Source organism: Hipposideros armiger, unplaced genomic scaffold, assembly GCF_001890085.2.
Source record: "Hipposideros armiger isolate ML-2016 unplaced genomic scaffold, ASM189008v1 scaffold_13, whole genome shotgun sequence".
NCBI classification, from domain to species: domain Eukaryota; kingdom Metazoa; phylum Chordata; class Mammalia; order Chiroptera; family Hipposideridae; genus Hipposideros; species Hipposideros armiger.
This window is the reverse complement of record NW_017731363.1, coordinates 4,423,651-4,442,541: the sequence shown is the minus strand read 5'-3', so window position 1 is coordinate 4,442,541 and position 18,891 is coordinate 4,423,651. Positions and strand designations below refer to the sequence as shown.

Sequence of the window (18,891 nt, the reverse complement as noted above, 5' to 3'; positions counted from 1 at the left end):
AGGGGTACATATACTTTTTTGAATTAGCGTCTTGGGTTTCTCTGGATAGATACCCAAGAGTGGAATTGCTGGGTCATACGGTAGTTCCATTTCCAGTTATTTGAGATACCTCCATACTGATTTCCATAATGGTGGCACCAATCTGCAGTTCCACCGACAGTGCAGCAGGGTTCCCTTTTCTCCACAGCCTCGCCAGCACTTGTTGTTTGTTGATTTATTGATGATAGCCATTCTGACCATTTAGAGTAATTTAAATTTAATTTAAATTAAAGTTTTAAAAAGTAAAGTAATTTTAAGAGGTTAGGATGATAGAGAGGGCTAGTAGGGCACGGAGATTGCAGTTATAAGTTGAGTGCTCAGAGAAGACCTCACTAGAGAGGGGCATGAGGGAAAGAACAGAAGGAGATGAAGGAACATACCATGTAAATATGTGGGTGAAGAGCATTCCAAGTAGGGAGATCAGCATGGGAAACAGCAGGAAGGCTTGTGCAGTGGAAAAGAGTAGGTGAAGGGGAGTGGACAGTAAGAAATGAGGTTGGAGAAATAACTGGGAGTCAGATCTTGTAGAACCTTGTAAGCCATTGTAAGAAAATTGACATTTGCTCTGAGATGGGAGCCACTGATGAGGTTGTTAGTTTTTTTTCTGTTTTAAAGATATAATCAACATGTAACAGTGTATAAGTTTAAGGTAAACAACATAATGATTTGTGCGGGAGACCAGCTCCCGCAGGTCCAGGGGTCCCTTCAGGTGGAGGCAGAGTCGACCAGGAAAAGGAAAAAACGCGCGGAGACACAGGAGTGCTTTTTCAAGAAATGTCTCACTTTATTTTACAGCATGCCCCTTTTTATACCGGGCAGTTTAACCATTGTTCCATTAGTATCAGGGTTTTACTTCCTCATAATTCTTATGCTCCAGGGTACAGTTATAGCTTTTCTATGCTAAAAACTAACTTATCCCAACTACGCCCAAATCCCTCCACCTACAATGACTGCGACCAAGGCTCCTAAAGCATGGTTACCATGACCATCCAACATTTATTCTAAAAACCATTGTCTAAACAGGATCTTAAGATTTACAGGGTGTGTACTTTGACCTTTACTAAGAGACTAGCAGTTTGACTAAAATTGCTTTTAGTGTATAAAATATAATTATTGTGTTATATCTATTAGAAGGGGTGTAAGATCTTCATCCTACTGAGGGGCATCCAAAGGGGAATTTAAATTCTTTAAGATATAAAGCAGTATCTGTTTCTCAGTCAGAGCTTCAGAATTTGTCACAATCACAGTGTTTGGCCATGTCAGATACTGAGGCGCAGACGGCTCCCGGCAGATTTGATATATGTATATATTGTGAAATGATCACAATAAATCTAGTTAACATCCATCATCACATACAGTTAAAAATTTTTTTGCGTAATGAGAACTTTTAAGGTCTTAGTAACTTTCGAATATACAATACAGTATTGTTGTCTATCATCAACATGCTGTACATTACACCCCTAAAACTTATTTATTTTTTAACTGGAAGTTTGTGCCTTTTGAGACCCTTTACTTTTGCCCACGTCCCAAACACCCCACCTTTGGCAACCACCAATCTGTTCTTTTTATCTATGATTAGGTTTTGTTTTGTTTTAAGATTCCACATATAAGTGAGATTTCATGATAGTCATCTTTCTCTGTCTGACTTATCTCACTTAGCATAATGCCCTCAAGGTCCATCCATTGTGTCGTAAATGGCAAGATTTCTTTCTTTTTTATAACTGAATAATATTCTGTTGTATATGTACTGTATTTTTTTAATCCTTTCAGCCATTGATGGACACTTAGTTTTTTCTCATATATTGGCTATTACAAATAATGCTGCAGTGAATATGGGGGTACAGATATCTTTTCAAATTAGCGTTTTTGTTTCCTTTGGATAAATACCCAGAAATGAAATTACTGGGTCATATGGTAGTTCTATTTTTAATTTTTTGAGGAACCTCCCTATTATTTTCTATAGTGGCTGCACCAATTTACAATCCCACCAACAGCGCATGAGGGTTCCCTTTTCTCCACATCCTTCCTAAAGCTTGCTATTTGTTGACTTTTTGATAATAGCCATTCTGACATGTGTGAGGTGATATCTCATTGTGGTTTTGATTTGCATTTCCCTGATGATAAGTGATGCTGAGCATCTTTTCATATGTCTGTTGGCCATCGGTATGTCTTCTTTGGAGAAATGTCTATTCAGATCCTCTGCCCATTTTTTAATTGGATTGATTGCTTTTTGTTGTTGTTGAATTGTATGAGTTCTTTATATATTTTGGATATTAACTCCTTATCAGATAGATTAATTGTATGGAGAGTTTTGAGTAGAGGAGTGACATGATCTGATTTATGGCTTAGCAGGATCACTCTGACTACTATGTTGAGAATAAATTGTAGAGGGGCAAGGGTAGAAGTCGGAGATGACAATGACTTGAACCAGGGTGGTAATTGTGAGAGTCCTGAGGAGTAGGCTTATTTTGGGTATGGTTTGAAATAAAAGCCAGCATAATTTGTTGATTGAATGAAGGGTGTTAGAGGAATCAAGCATGACTCCAACATTTTTGGCATGAAAAACAGGGAAAATGGAGTGGCCATTATTAAAGAATATGGAGAATACTGTGAGAAGACAGGTTTGATGGGACGATCAAGAGTTTGCTTTTAGACATGTTAAATTTGAGGTATCAGACATGTAAATGAGATGTCAAGAAGGCACTTGGATATGCAAGTCTAGAGTTTAGGGGCGAGATGTGGGCTGGAAATAGTAATTTGGGAGTCATCAGAATATAGATGGTTTGAAAAATCATGACACTGGATGATATCACCAAGGGATCTCATGTAGGTACTGAAAAAGAGGAAAGGTCCAAGGGATGTGCCTAGGCACACTCCAATGTTAAAATATCAGGGAGATGAATAAGAACCAGAAAATTAGACTAAAGTAGAAGGTAAACCAGGGAAGTGTGGTGTCCTACAAGCCAACTGAAGGAGATGGTCCAAGGAAGAAGGAATGCTCAACTGTCAAATGCTGCTGGTAGTTCAGATAAGACAAGGGCTGAGAATCAGATTTAGCAATGATGCAGACCTACTGGATCGGAATATCCAGGATAAGAAACACTGCGGCCTGGAGCCCATCTCTGAAGATTCTGATTTAATTGGTGTGAAGTGCAGCCTGGACCCCAGGGCTTTTAAAGTTCCCCAGGGGATTCTAATATGCAGCAAAGGTTGAGACCCTACTGTCATAGTTCTTTCCCCTCTCTGAAATTGTGAAATGGCCTTAGTGTCAGAAACATGTTGCTGGACTGATTAAAACACAGGAGTTTTTAATCTATAGATTTGATCTTGGACACTTTAGGATCTGAAAATGATAAGCAGATCTGAAAACTGTATATTAACCACTAAAGGGATTAGTTATTTAGCACCTGTATTAAAGGGGCTTTTAAGATGAAAATATCTTTGCTTTTCATTTTTTGCAAATGTTTGATTTTTTTTTGTTTTGTTTATCCTCAAAAGACCTTTTGTTTTGAGCAACAAGAGTAAGTTTCAAGTTAATGAAAAATTTGAGGAAAATGTTGATGTAATTGGTCCAAAGAAAACCGAACAAACCTGAACTCATATCAATAATTAAGCATTTAAAAGACTTAAGTACATTCTTTTCTGAATCCTGAATATTTCACACCTCAAAAGTTGGCTCATAATAGATGTAGAAATTTTGTACCTCATTAAAGTTTTAATCTTTTTTACTTTCTCACCGTAGACTCTAGAAATTATTTAAAGGCTTTAGTAAATTTGAGTTGGGTTGATAACTGTTGGCTCTTAAAAATTAAAGAATATCATGGGTGAGCTGTTCCATCAAGAGATCTGTTTTGCAGGCTGGTAAAATTGGATTCTGGACAAAGAGAGGAAAGATCAAATATATTAGAACAAGACCAAGGAAGAAAACAGAGAAAGTCAGAGTTGAAATATAGGCTTAACTGTTGTTGCAAGTTTCCAGAACACCAAATGTCTAGATTAGCCTTTCTCAACCCTGGTTGGGTTCCACAAGAGAATTAAGCCCTAATGCCCTAAGGCATCCATTGTTATCAATTGAATGAACTCTCATATGCATACAGAATGGGACTAGCTATGTACCATTTGGGGGAGAATAGAGAAAATAGTCACTCAGATTATCAAATAATTTTCTCCAGGGCTTAATTCTCTAGACGAACCCTAGTTGAGAAAGGCTATTTTAGGTACTAATCACTCTTCTTGGATGATGCAGTGGTTTTTTGACTTGCAGGTCCTCAAGAAAGAAAGCATAAAAGAGCCTGTTATAAAACTGCCAAGAAATTAAAAAGAGTAATCTCTTTATTTATTTATTAGAATAGTTATTAGTAAAGTATACACAGGAACACCTTGTACAAATCCTAGCAATGATTTTTTGAACAATTTAATGTGTATCCTTCCAGATTTTTGTCTATGCACATAAACATATATGTAAATAGTGTTTACTACAAAAAATGGGATCATGCTATTGGGTTGTCGGAAAAGTCATGACACATTTTTGCAATGAAAAACAGAAAAACACATCATGACTTTTCCAACAACCCGATATTTATTTAGCTCAGCAGTTTTTTCCCCCATGAACTGTTATGGACATTCTTCTATATAATTACTTACAGATCTGCCTCTTTCTAAGGGTTACTTGATACTCCATAGTTTCGTTGTTATAAAATACAGTTAGTTAACCCTTGAACAACTCAGGAGTTAGGGGTGCTGGCCACCTGCACAGCCAAAAATCTGTGTAAAACTTAAATCTGCCCTCTGCATCTTCAGATTCCCAACTACGGATCAGAAATAGAGTATTTCACCATTCTCCTGTTAATGGACATTTGGATTACCTCCAGTTTTTCACTATTACAAACAATGCCATAACAAACATCTTTGTTCAAAAATTATTGAATACGTATATTTCTATATTGTAGACTCTAGAAGTAGAATTGTTGAATCAGAATGTGTACCTTTTATTTGTTGTTTACATTGTATGAATTTCAAATACAGTAAAACCTTGGATTGCAAGTAACTTGGTTTGTGAGTGTTCCGCAAGATGAGCAAACATTTCTAATACATTTAACATGGTAAATGAGCAATGTCTTGCAATGCAAGTAGTTTGTTTCTGGAACGAATTATGCTCACAAACCAAGGTATTACTGTATATTCAAAGTAGGGAGTAATATTATGAACCCCCTGAACCTTTCTCCACTTCAGTAATTATCACTGCACGGCCAGTTTTGTTACATCGTGCTCACCCCCCACCCACGCCCTCATACCCCAACACTGGATTTATTATGAAGCAAAGACATGCCATTTTCTCTATAGATATTTCAGTATGTGTCTCTAAAAATAATTTTGTAAACATAATCGTGATTATGTTATCATACCTAAAAATTAACAATAATTTCTTAATATCAGTGTTCAAATTTCCCCAATTGTCTCCTTTTTTTTTTTTAACAGTGGGTTTTTTGAATCATGACCAGGACAAGTCTATGCTTTGCATTTGGTTAATCTGACTCTTCAGTGTTTTTTAGTATAGAGGTTTCCCCTTCTCTTATTTTTTTTTCTTTTCCTTATTATTTATTTGTTGAGGAAGCATTTGTCCTGGAGAGTTTCCAAAGTTCTGGATTTAGCTATGCCCTTTTCCCTCTGTAAGTTGGTAGTTAGATTTGGACACTTATTTCAGATTCTGGTTTGTTGTTGTTGTTTTGAAACAATACTTAATAGTTGATTGTGTATTTTATCTGTTTTTTTTTCTCTCTTTTTGTGATGCTAGCAGCCCTTGACAATCATTGCCTAGATCCATTACTTTACTGGGGGTTGCATAAAATAGTGATATTTGAGTTTTATAATTAATCCCTGAGTTATTAGCACAAATACTTTCTAAAGAGAAATTTCCCCTCATCGATGACAGTTACTTTGGTGTACAGTTTGTATGGGGAAAGGAGGCTATATGCTTGGTTTTTGCCTTTATCAGTTCAAAAACAATGAGTTGGTTCCTTAGCATCCTCAAAAGGTGACCAGTGAGGTTTTATAAGATTATTATGAACTCATTTTAACATAGTTGATGTGTTTCAATCCTGTATAGTTATTCTTATTCTTAATGCTCAAATTGTCCCCTCTTTGGCCAAAAACTGATTCAGATTGGTTTCTGAGTCTTTTTGATATAAGCTTAGTAAGCTACTTTGCTTTTTTTGTATGTTAAGATGTTCAGGATCATTTAGACATATCTGGAATCCGTCATTTCTCCAAGGAGTCCTGGTTCCTTTTAGTGAGTGAGGATATTTTCAGACCCCAGGCAGGGTGTGGAGGTTCTCACTGAGGTGGTAATGTTACCAGCCAACCAAGCAGCACCCCCACCACTGAGAAACTTTCAAGTGTTCTTTCCTATAGAAATGTTAAGTATAGAACTGTTAAGTCTCCTCCCTAGTGTCTTAGTTTCTTTGTCCCTGGCTTTGATTACTCTTTTCAGCAGTCTGTGAATCCTAGGCTAAAGATTGCCCCTAGCCTGAATCCTAGAATTTTCCTATCCCCCTGCTTCTTGATTGCTTTGTAAATCAGTTTCTGAATACTAAACAATAGAAGTCTCCTACCCCTGCTTCAGATAACTACTTGAAAGCCTGTGACTTCCTAATATCCCCCAGGCCAGTAAGCTAAATGCCAAACCCCAAACCCATTCTGGGATCAGACACCTGACGCCACCTGAATGACAGGCTCAATGGCCACAGGCTTCATGAGAGCTAACAGATTTATTAATTAAAATCTATTTTTCCTCATTAAGGGACCTTGGGGATACAGAGGATACCCCAACAAGATTGCCAGTCACAACCAAAGAAGCCAACATAGTCTTCCAGGCAGAGCTCGAGACCCCTTCCTCTCATCTGAGATCAGCTAGGGCAAGAGTTCCGTGAATCCCCCAATAGCAATTAGTTCTCAGAGCTAAGGAAATCAGTTCATGAATTCATGCTGATGTTCCAATTCAAATGTACAACTATAGGACTTTTCCGTCCTTGATCTTATGTTTGTATCTCTTATGCTGAAAAATCTGGTTCCTAATGATATTAGCATTTTTTGTTGTATTCTATACTATAGATACATAATATTTTCAAAATACCAGTACCAGTATTATCACTAACAATATAGTTACTGGAAACTATTTAAGATTTGCATTTATATTTTGCCTTAGGTTATATCTCTTAGACAAACTACAGTCAAATTGCTGTGTTTTAAAAGCATATAAATTAGTTTCTCTTTTGTTGGTAAGCCATCAACCAGGTGGCGTAGGTTCATCATTTGTTTTGCCCCAACCACAATTTCATGTGGTACATTCATTGGCATACAGTGTTTTTAGGGAATACTTTTTAAAAAAATATATTTCATTTTCTTTTATAATTATGTAAAAAACATATGTATTTTCAAAGCCAAATTCTAAGAATATGACCACTATCCCTGTTCCCTTCATCATGCCTTTCTCCCTCCACCTATCAGTAGCTGCTTTTATTACCTTTTCGTGTATTCTTCCATTTTTAAGGAATAAAAGCAGATACATGTATTTATTCACACACCCCCCCTTTTCTTAAATGAAAGGTAGCATTTTGTGCATGATAGTCAACACCTTGCTGCATTGTCTTAACAATATATCCTGGAGATCTCTCCATAGCAGTGTTATATAGAAATTGTTTCATTTTTTACACGTTTAATAATTTATAATATGAATGTGAATATCATTAGCTGTAGTTGATTTACTCAGTCCCCACTATTGATGGACATTTGCTTCCAAACCATCATAGAGCACTTTTAATATTTCACAGCCAGAAACTCAGGTTATTTTGTGGCAAAAATTATTTTAACAACTGTCTAAGGAATCCATTTCCTGTATATAAAGTGAAAATTTTGCCATAGAATCTAATAATAGAGAAGACGGTGGTTCATGAATATAGAAATACTTTCCTAAATTTCCTGTTCCAGTAGGTGTAACATGAGATGGGAAAAGAGGAATTACTAAGGTCCTTTGCTGTTGGAGGATGGCAAGGCATTTTAGGTCAATAAATGCCAAGATACATCTCTAAATTCGTCTTGGCTTTGACTTTGGGAGCCCTGCTGCTTTTCCAAAGAGCTTCTTATCAAACTATCTCATTCTCATGGTTTAGGCTTAGCTCCTAAAGTCCTTGCTCTCCATCCAGCTACAGGAGGCTGCCATGTTATTTTTTGCTGTCTTTCCAAATATTGACCTGCTTATGCTTTCATCCACAATTTAGGTCTAATTTAAAGAGAAGGGATCAAGTAGGGAGTGAGTATGATTGTATGGGATTTACTGGTGTGGCTCTTAAGCAGTTGGTACATTTGAATATGAAAACTGAAATACAATTTAGGTTTTTTTCCTGCTAAAGCACAGCGTCGTTACACCCAGCCCCTCACAGAATGAATGCATATGTACTCCCATGTCTTGATTCAGATGTAAATGATCTTATCAAATAAACCTTTCAGGAGAAACAGCACAGGTGACCGTGAGATGGCTCTACAGATCATGCTCCAGGTTATGCAGAGCTGTGACCGCCCGGCCCCCGACATGTTCTGCCTGTGTGGAAGGATCTACAAGGACATGTTTTTGGATTCAGACTGCAAAGATGACTACAGCCGGGACAGTGCCATTGAGTGGTAAACCCTCATCCCTAGTCAGTAGCATGTGCATCTCTGCAAAGAACAGAATTGCAGTAGCTAAGGATCCAGGTCTTTTTCGTGTGTGTGTGTGTGTGTGCGCGTGCGTGCGTGTGCGTGTGCCTGCCTGCCTGTCTGCCTGTCTGTCTGCTGGCGGTGAAGGAAAACACCATACATGTGGTTTGGGAATTTCCACATTCTTTTTGCCCAAAGGAGACCATTGGAATCAGGGTTTTCTACTGGTGACACTCTCCCCACAACTTCACTCATTTATAGGGGCAAGAAGGAGGTGCAGCTACTCCTTCTAGAACCTTGTTCTGCCACTGTCAGGGCATTATCTTCTTAGTGAGCTGTTCATTCCTTTATTTCCTCATTGTTTATTGGGGATTGACTGTATGCCAGAAACCCTTCCAGATGGTGGGGATAGAAATACAGCAGACACAAATCCCTTCCCTTATGAACCTTGCATTGCTGGTAAGAGAAGTCAGATAAACACAGTAAAATATATAGGATGTGAGTCGATGGTGGGGGACAGTTAAGCAGGGAGGGGGAAAAGGAGGGCTTGAAGGAGTTGTCTGCAATTTTAGGTAGGGTGGTCAGTGAAAGTGAATGAAGAAGTGAGGGAATGAGCCTTGCAGATAACTGTGGAGAAAGTGTTCCAGCGGGAGGGGACAGCAAGGGCAGAGACCCTGGGGAGGAAGCATGCTGGGCATGCTCAGGGATGGTAGGTGTGAGCAAGCAGAGAATGGCAGGAAATGGGAGAGAAGGCAACTCTTGTACCCTGAGTTAGATGATACAGCATTGGAGTGTTCTGAGCAGAGGAGTAGCAAGATCTGACATGGGATTTAACTGGAGCACTCTCACTGTTACGCAAAGGAATACATTTTAGAGAGTATATCAGCTAGCACTTACTGCCTAACAAACAACTCCAAAACTTAGTGGCTTAAAACAGTGATTTATAATTTCTCACGATTCTGTGGATTGGCCAGGCAGCTTCTGCTAGTTCCGCTTCTGAAGTGCTGGGCTCACTCCTAAAGCTGCAGTCAGCTGGAGGGTCTAGTGGGGCTGGAGGGTCCAAGATGGCCTCACATTAGCCAGCTGGTGCTGGGTGTTGCAGGGTGAGCCTCCCATTCTCTGCCATGTGGTTCTAATCCTGGTAGACCAGCTTTCTTACATGGTAGGCAATATTCTAAGAGAGAGAGAAGGTGGAAGCTGCAAAGCCCCTTGAGGCTTAGGATCAGGAACTCATGCAAGGTCCGTTCTGTCACATGCCGTTAGTCAAAGCAAATCATATGGCCAGCACAAATTCAAGGGGGTGGAGAAATAGACTCCACCTGTGGGTGGGAGAAATGGCAAAGTCACATTTCAAAGGTGCGTGCATAGTGGGATGGGAGGAATTTACGGCCATTAAACAATTTACTGCAGGGGCAAGGGCAGAAGCAGGGAACAGGAGACTGTTGAAATAATTCAGAGGAAAGCTGATGGTGGATCGAAGTACTGTGGTAGTGATGAAAATGGTAAGTCAGAACCTGGGCATATTTTGAAGGTAGAGCCAACAGAGCACATGATCCATCACAAGAGCTCTTGGCATTGCTGTTCCACTCTCATTTAATTCTAACTGCCGCTTCCCTCTCTCTCTTTGCTCTCCTTCCATACACGTTGGAAGCTCTGTCCTCTACCCTCTTCTGTCCATCTATACACTCTTCCCTGGGGTGATCCCAGCCAGTCCCACACCTTGGGGCCCTTAGCTGGGGATCTCCAGCTCAACCTCTGTCCTAAGCTGTGGCCCCACATTGCCCACTCGTTGCCCATCTGTTCTACCTCAAGATGGTGCTGGTATTTAAGACAAGACATGTCCAAGGCTGAAGTCATTTCCTCATCTCCACAGCGTATGGCTTCCAGTCTTGCTTTCTTACCACCATCCTTTAGCCTCCTAGGCTTAAAATGTTGGTTAATGTTTGATAACTTTCACTTTTCCATCTTCCCATACAATCAGTTCCCAACTCCATCCTTTCTGTGAATCTCCCCTCACTGCATGCCAGTCCTTTCCCATCACCACCACCCCAATCAGTACTTTTTTTTCCTTTCTTGCCAGGAATGTTCTAACAGCATCCTAAGTAGGCTCCCTGCTTGATGTCTCTTCAGCGTATCCTTCATAGATTGACAGTTTATTTCTCCTAAAGCTCAAAGACCCACCATGGCCCCCCAATCCCTATTAAATAAAAATTCAGACTCTTAGATAATCATTGCAGGTCCTCTGCAAACTTTCCCAACCCACCTCTAGCCCTCTTTCCCATGACCTGATATATGTCCAACTAAATTGAAGCTGCTTAGGAGCTCTGCAAATGCCCGTCTCTGCTCCCGCCATTTTCTGTGCTGGGGGTTCCCTTTCGAAATCTCTGCTATTACAGTTCTATCCATCTTCATGCCATATCTCCAGCCTCTCAAGCTGGCCTCATGTCTTCTGTGAGTCCTTCTAGACTTGGATTTGTGTGGTTTCAGGATACTTATGACACTTGCACTTGTATTTCCACTAATTGTGTGTGGATCTTATCACCTCCACCATAGTATAGGTTCTTGGAGGTCAAGGACCCTTTGTTAGTCTTAGTTAATCCTTAGTAGTACCTCATGCACTATATGGTAGAGAGGAGTCACCCAGGGTGTTGAAGGGAAGAGTAAGGAAGGGAAATGAACATTTGATACAGCCAAAATAGGAAGCTGTGTTCCTCCATGATGTCTGAGAATTCAACCCCCAGGTCAGGAAGTTACTACCTGTGGCTCCTTCAAGAAAGTTATAGGAGCCTTTCTCCATTCACTTCAGAAGGTGGTGGCCATGGCAATGGAAGGAAATGAGGCTTAGCCTTCTGGTCAGGGCAAGTTGGTTCCCATGAGACCTTGGGGATAGGCTAATGCAGGCCCTCAGGTACAGATGTGGAACATGTGGCTTAGAGAGGTGGAGGGCTGGTCAGAGACAAACCTGGGACTGCTGCGGTCCTGACTCCGAGTTCAAGTCTTGTCTGCCCTCAAGCTGAGCCTGTTTGTTTTATGGATAACTAGCATAGAGAAGTCACCCTGTTTGCCCTCTTCCCAGTAACTTTTCATAGTAAAAGAAAATGAAAAAAATCAAGTACAATGGGATATGGAATTTAAAATCCCCAAAACATACAGGGGAAAAAGGTTTCAATTTTATTGGAATTTTGTTGGCTGGGGTTGAAAGGACTTTGCTAGTGTCCTCTGGTCCATTTCAGGTTCTTGTGTTATGTCCTAAAGTTCATCAAACCAGATTTTAACTGCCTTAATTGATAAGTTCTCCCTTCCACAATTCATATTTTGTTGGTGTTTTAGTTCTCTTGTTGTCACAGCAGTGATAAAATGACTCCTGGTTTACAAGTCCTTGGTATGGACTGTGCCACCTAAAGACATTTTTGTGTCATTACTTCATTGATCATATTCTTTTTTCTGATCATGATAGCCATATTCACTCATGGAATAGAAAGAAAGTTAATGTATAGAATAAAAAATTAATAAGAGAATTTAAAGTGGCACTGTTAACCTTTTAGTTTAAAAATGATATTCCCAGTTTCGTATCTTGTTTTTTCCCCTAATGTAGTAGGTCCCTGCACTTTCTCTCACTTTATGCTACTGATCTTATAGCTCCTAGAGATCCAGGATTCCGGCAATACTGCTTCGTACGTGAAAGAATGATTCCATTTTGTGATACAAACAAACAAATGACCTACAGGGAAATAGCCCATAATTGAAGCAGTTTCCATGTAATAAAAAATGTTCAATGTACAAGTGGAGTCTAACTCTAAAAAGGAGATTTGGACATCAAATTGTGGTCTCCTTGGAGGTGTCAGATTACAATAGGTTTTAAATTTCTTTCGTACACCTTAGTATAGTTTCATTATTTTATATGAAGAGTATGGTTTTTATTTTTTTTTAAAAACTGATGAAGAAAAAAATTTGAAACTCCCTAGTGTAATTTACTGTGCTGCAATTAAGACACGTTTAAGAAACTATTTGAGTTCTGCATGTAGCTATTTGTAAAGGTGGGCCGTGGAGGAAGCTGAAAACCAATAGATGAGAGTAGTAAAAATTTCCATGAGAGGGTTGGTTTGTACCATTATTTACACATTATTTTATTCTACCATAATAAGATGCTATAATAAGAATTTGGTGGTTCTGTAATTATAGGTATCGCACAGGGTTTGAGCTCCAGTCATCTCTTTATTCAGGAATTAACCTTGCAGTTTTGCTGATAGTTTCTGGACAACAATTTGAAACATCCATGGAACTAAGGAAAATAGGTAAAGCTATTTATTATTGCAGATGTTGATGCTTTGGCAACACAAGCATTAAATATTATGTTCAAATAACTAGCATCGTATTTCAAAAGGAGCAGTTACTCTCCGATGGCACACCTGAGACAGTAGCCAAAAGAGAAGGCTCACTTTCCCTTCTAGCTAAAGGTTTGCATAATATGATAGACACTGGAAATTTTTTTAATAACTTTATCTACCATTCAAATTCTTAAGGTGTCCAGCTGAGCAGTTTGTTAGGAAGAAAAGGGAGCTTGGAGAAAATGAACAATTACTGGGACGTGGGCCACTTCCTCAACGTCAGCATGTTGGCCAGTGATGTCGGGAAGGCCGTGCAGGCAGCAGAGAGGTTGTTCAAACTGAAACCTCCAGTCGGGTGAGTTGGATCTGCACACTGTTATCCTCCATCTCAACATCTGATCTTGTTCTGAAATGTTTCTACTATGGAGAAATGGTGTAAATGCAAAAAACACTAACAGCTGCCGTGTTTCTCCTTCTGACATCTTCATTACAGCAAAGTTAGGGCAAAGGAACAGCTGTGAGGGATCACTTGCTTTTCTATGAAGGGAGAGAGGGAAAGACAGACACATACACATGCACACAGACTATACCCCTCCGTGCTATAGCTCCAAGACGCAACCCTCATTCCTATTCATTTCTTCAGGTCGTCTAGGTCCTCATGAGTAAAACATTCCTTGGTACTAGCATGTATTGCGCATTTGTGAAAAGCAGATAGTAGAGCTTAAAAGCACAGCAAGAAAATGATGTTCATCACAAATGAAGACTGGCACTAAAAAAACAGTAATAGATAATAGGGTCGAGAAAATGTGGCACAGCAGTGGCCCTAGGTTAGCCCATGACGCAGCCATTAAAGATGTGCAAGAAACAATACTTGGAAACATGGAAGTGTGTTTATGGTTTATCATAGAATAAGGAAAGCCAGCTGTAGGGTATACTTTTCTGTTTCAGTGGTTCTCAAACTCTCGCATGTATCAGAATCACCTGCATTGATTAAAACAGATTGCTGGGCCCACCCTTCAGATTTCTGTTTCAAAAGGTCTAGGGTGGGGTCTGAGAATTTGCATTTACAAATCACAAGCTGATGCTACTGGCTTGGGGACCACACTTTGAGAACCACTGTTCTGTATGGACTCATTTTAAATAAAAATATGTGCTTGGTTTGTGACTCACAGAAAAGTCTGGGTGGGTTGCGATGTCTGACTTCCATGAAGCTCCATTAGAATGTTGATTATCTTATTAATTGTTATAGTCTCATAACAGATGCCCGGTAGATAACTGTGTAATGAATAAATAAATAATGAATGATGGATTTTCTCCAAAATATTGGCAGTGGTTATCTCAGGGTGATAGCCTTATAAGTTTTTTTCCCCGTTGTCTCCGTTTTCTGCTTTGTCCAAAGTGCATTTGGATTACTTGCATAATTAAAAATGTTTTGCTTTAACAACCCATGTTCTTCTGCCCCCTCTCATTTCCCAGCCCAGCGGGCCAATCTGCACTCCCAGAGGTAGGATTTTCTCCAGTCATATCTAGTGTGACCCCATTTCTTCCCAGTCTGGAAGACTTAAATTTGGTCCCCAAACCAAGCTTTCTGAGGCTGAGAGAACGCAAAGGCAGGCTGAGCCTCCACCTTCCCAGAGCGGCTGCTGTTTCCAGAATCCTGAATTTAGCTGACTCCACAGAGAGCAGACCCAAGGCTTGAACACATTCCCATTATATCACCACCTGGGCTGACTTATCGTGTAGATACCTATTGTTGTGGGTCCAAGACCACCCTCAGGCTCATGATTTGCTAGGACTCACAGAGCTCAGAAACGTTGTTATACTTGTGGTAATGGCTTATTACAGTAAAAGTATACAGATTAAAATCAGCAAAGGCAAAAGGCACATAGGGAGACCAGGCACAAGCTTCCAGTTGTCCTCTCCTGGTGAAGTCTTAAGACAGTGCTTGATTCTCTCAGCAATGATCTGTGACAACATGCACAGAGTATTGCCAACCAGGTAAGCTCACCAAACCTTGGTGTCCAGGGCTTTTATTGGGGGTCAGTCATGTGGGCATGGAGCAGCCATGTAGCTGACCTTGATCACAGAGTTCCCAGCCTCTGTGGAAATCACATTTATACTGCCTGGCCCAAAGCCCCCTACATGAATGATATGGTTAGCATAAACGACCTGGCGTGGCCCAAGGCCCCAGGTAAACAAAGATACTCTTATCAGGCAAGATACCTGGAGGACCTCAAGGTGATCTCCCTGAAGCCAGTCAAGGGCTAGACATTTCTTTGGAATGTGCGGAGTTTGGACAACTCAGGCCTGCTCATCCTTTACTGCACAGCGCCTAAGCTAGTCAGTCAGAGTCTAACTGATCTGTCTTCCCAAGATAGGTAAAAGCTTTATCCTCAAAGGGCAAAATAATACTCTGATGCTTTCAGCTGAACCATCCCCCTTCAGTACCAGAGGAAGCGTTACCACCACTGCCTGGCAACTGTTTCAAAAAGTTCGATTTGCCTGAAGACAGTAAAGGTGTGGTCAGATTCAAGATCTCATAACATCAGACTCTACCTGGCCAGATTCAGTTTTATTAAAAAGAGAAGACAATACGTTTCCCCTTGATGATTGCCAAGAGTCAAGGAAGAGATGGGGGTGAGAAGGAAGTAGGTGTGGCTACAGAAGGGAAACAGGAGGGATCCTAGTGGCAATGGAAATGTTTTCTATCTTGACTTTATCAATGTCAGTATCTTGGTTGTGATATTATCCTAGAATTTGGGGAGATGTTACTGTTGGGGTAAACTGGGCCAAAGGTGCATAGATCTCTATTGTATTTTTACAATTATGTAAATCTACAGTTACCTCAAAAGAAGTTGAATTAAAAAAGAAAAAGACAGTGAGTTTGAAATTTTGTCATTTTGCAATTGCTTTGAACTTCAAACAACTTGCTCTTGTTATTTAAGACAGTTAGCAAATGCTTGCCAGTGTCTGTGCTTTGAACACTGTGTACCAAAATTGAGGTTCAGCCCAATGCTGGTAAAAAGCTATGTTGTATGATTTTGGACAAACTTATTTTGTCCACTGTTTGGGTTTCTTTTAATTAAGTATGTGGCTGCCAAATGATTAAGCACTCACGACACAATATGAATTTAAGTAAATAAAGCTTTCAGGAAGCTTCTTTTAAAGAAATAGAATTGAATTTAGTTTCTTTGGGAATCTAATTTATTGGCACTTGTGATTTTTCCAGGTACCTGCGATCATTAGTTCAGAATTTGTTATTAATTCAGCGCTTCAAGAAACCCATTATCGAACGTTCACCCAGGCAAGAACGGCTTAACTTCTGGTTAGATATAATTTTTGAGGCAACAAAAGAAGTTACTAATGGACTCAGATTTCCAGTAAGATATGCTAAATACATTTCTTTAAGAGAAAAAAAGAAACTGGGGATTGGTGCTATCTAAGTATTGAACAGTGTGAAAGGAAGAAAACCTTAGAGTAATTTAAAATGTTAGGATATCCATCAACCTTATGCAGAATCAGCCAGTGATAGATTAACTCACTAGAAAAAGCTGGCTATACAGTACAGTTCACCTTTCAGCAACATGGACTTCAACTTCACGGGTCCACTTCTACGCAGATTTTTTATCAATAAATACTATATTCTTTAAAATAGTAGTTCTCAAACTAGGAGTGATTTTGTTCCCCAGAGGACATTTGGCAATGTCTGGAGACATTTTTGAATGTCACAACTGTGGGGAAGTTGTTGCAACGGACAGCTCCTGGGGTAGAGGCCAGGGGTGCCACTAAATATCCCACAATGCCCAGGACAGCCCCACCCCTCAAACACAAAATTATCCAGCCCCAAATGTCAGTAGTGCCAACGTGGAGAAATGCTGCTGTAAAACAATGCAGCACTAATAGTGAAATTTTGGAATTCAAAGCTGTTTCCTGTTGAGCTTTGGTTTGCCTCCAATACCACTAATTACTTTTTAAAACTTTATTGAAAAGCAAAATTGCTGTTATCTTTTCATTGAGTTTTTATTTTAATTTTATGACCATCTTATAAGGAGTCATAAATAAGATATCTAAGCATCCTAGAAACTGAACTTCAGATAATTGTGTTTCATATTTCTGCCGTGAGATTTTGTGACCAGGTAGTGTTCAAGAATTTCATTAAATAGCTAATAAAAGATTAAGTTACTTGAAATGATTATGATAATGGTTTTGTTCTCGGCTAATAAGTTTTAAAATCTTCTTTTAATTATGAAATAGTTCAAACTTACTGAAAGGTACAAAAAAATAACGGAACAGGCACTCAGGTAATCTCTTAGGGTTTAGCAATCTTAAACATGTTGCTTTATTTGCTTTGGAAATTCATTCTCTCTGTCTTTTTCCCTCATTTTCTTCATCCCTCCTCTCCTTCTCTCTCCCTCCCTCCTTCCCTCTACCCCAACAAAATAAAATATTACCGATGGAACATCACCTGACTTTTCATCCCTTTGCATTTTTTACAGACTCGGTACCTACCTGTGATCATCAGTTTACTTCCTCATTTCTCTCGAAAACTCTAGCGTCCCTTTTTTTTCTCTGTCACCTCCTCAGACAGGCCTTTCTTGACTATCCTGTTGAGAGAACTGCCCCCCTCCAACTCACCTTTATTCTGCCTTGTTTCCTTCAGAGCTCTACATGATACGGATATTGCATATCTGCATCTGTTTGTTCCTCTGTCTGCCCCATCAGAGCATAGACCTCCTGAGGGCAGGGACTTCTGTTGTGGGCTGCTGTGTCCACAGGTCCCAGAGCAATGTTGGCACACTGTAGGCACTTCCATAAGGCAGGGTAACCTCTGTTGCATGTTCCTATGCATTACAGAAATCTGTTCTTCTTTTAGGTTCTGATGATAGAACCAAACAAAGTCTACCAGCCTTCATATGTCTCTGTAAACAATGAAGCTGAGGAGGGAACCGTTTCTCTGTGGCATGTCTCACCCATGGAAATGGTAAGAAAAAAATCTCCAACAGCTCTCTCTCTATTCTGTATTATTTAATCAAAGATTTGATTTTCAAGCAGAGGAGTCTATGTTGTAGTACTCTTGAAAGAGCGGGTACCTGTGCCTCACTTTTGAGTTACGGGCATACATAAGAGTGTATTCATTGAATGTAAGTGTGTGTGTATATATATATATGAATGAATATAGTCTTGTTGGAAAAAAAAAGTTAAACCATGAGGAAGTAGGTAAGGAATAAAGGAAAATTCCCTAAACCCCCAAACTGGTCCCTATTTTCATCCCCACTGATTTAGTGCCTATCCAGCTATACCTTTTTCTAAACTCACTTATATGCAAGGTCAGACAATTAAGTTTGTGAAGTCATCCTAGGAAAAAGTGCTATGTATCTCATGGTTGAATATCACTATGGTAACTTTCGAAGTACTCCCCTTGGGAAGCTATGCACCTACGCCAGCGCCTAGTCCACCCTTCAAAACAATTTTGAAACTCTTTCTTGAATGACCATCAGAGCTGTCATTGTATTACCCTTGATGTCCTGAATGTCATCAAAATGTCTTCCTTTCAATATTTCCTATATCTTTGGGTAAAGAAAGAAGTCGTTGGGGGCCAGATCAGGTGAGCAGGGAGGGTGTTCCAATACAGTTAGTTGTTTACTGGCTAAAAAACTCCCTCACAGACAGTGTCGTGTGAGCTGGTGCATAGTCATGATACAAGAGCCATGAATTGTTGGCAAATAGTTTAGGTCGTCTAACTTTTTCATGCAGCCTTTTCAGCACTTCCAAATAGTAAACTTGGTTAACTGTTTGTCCAGTTGGTACAAATTCATAATGAATAATCCCTCTG

At 39.7% G+C, this 18,891-nt stretch overlaps 1 protein-coding gene across 1 annotated transcript in view; it reads left to right on the top strand.

Moving 5' to 3' along the window:
• The window catches only part of MAP3K15 (mitogen-activated protein kinase kinase kinase 15), a 120,544-nt gene that overhangs the window by 57,503 nt on the left and 44,150 nt on the right, over positions 1-18,891 (top strand). The window contains exons 7-11 of the mRNA XM_019666853.1: positions 8,545-8,715; positions 12,913-13,025; positions 13,254-13,413; positions 16,288-16,438; positions 17,932-18,039. Of these exons, the coding sequence (XP_019522398.1) occupies positions 8,545-8,715; positions 12,913-13,025; positions 13,254-13,413; positions 16,288-16,438; positions 17,932-18,039 (703 nt within the window). The remainder of the gene's footprint in view (positions 1-8,544; positions 8,716-12,912; positions 13,026-13,253; positions 13,414-16,287; positions 16,439-17,931; positions 18,040-18,891) is intronic.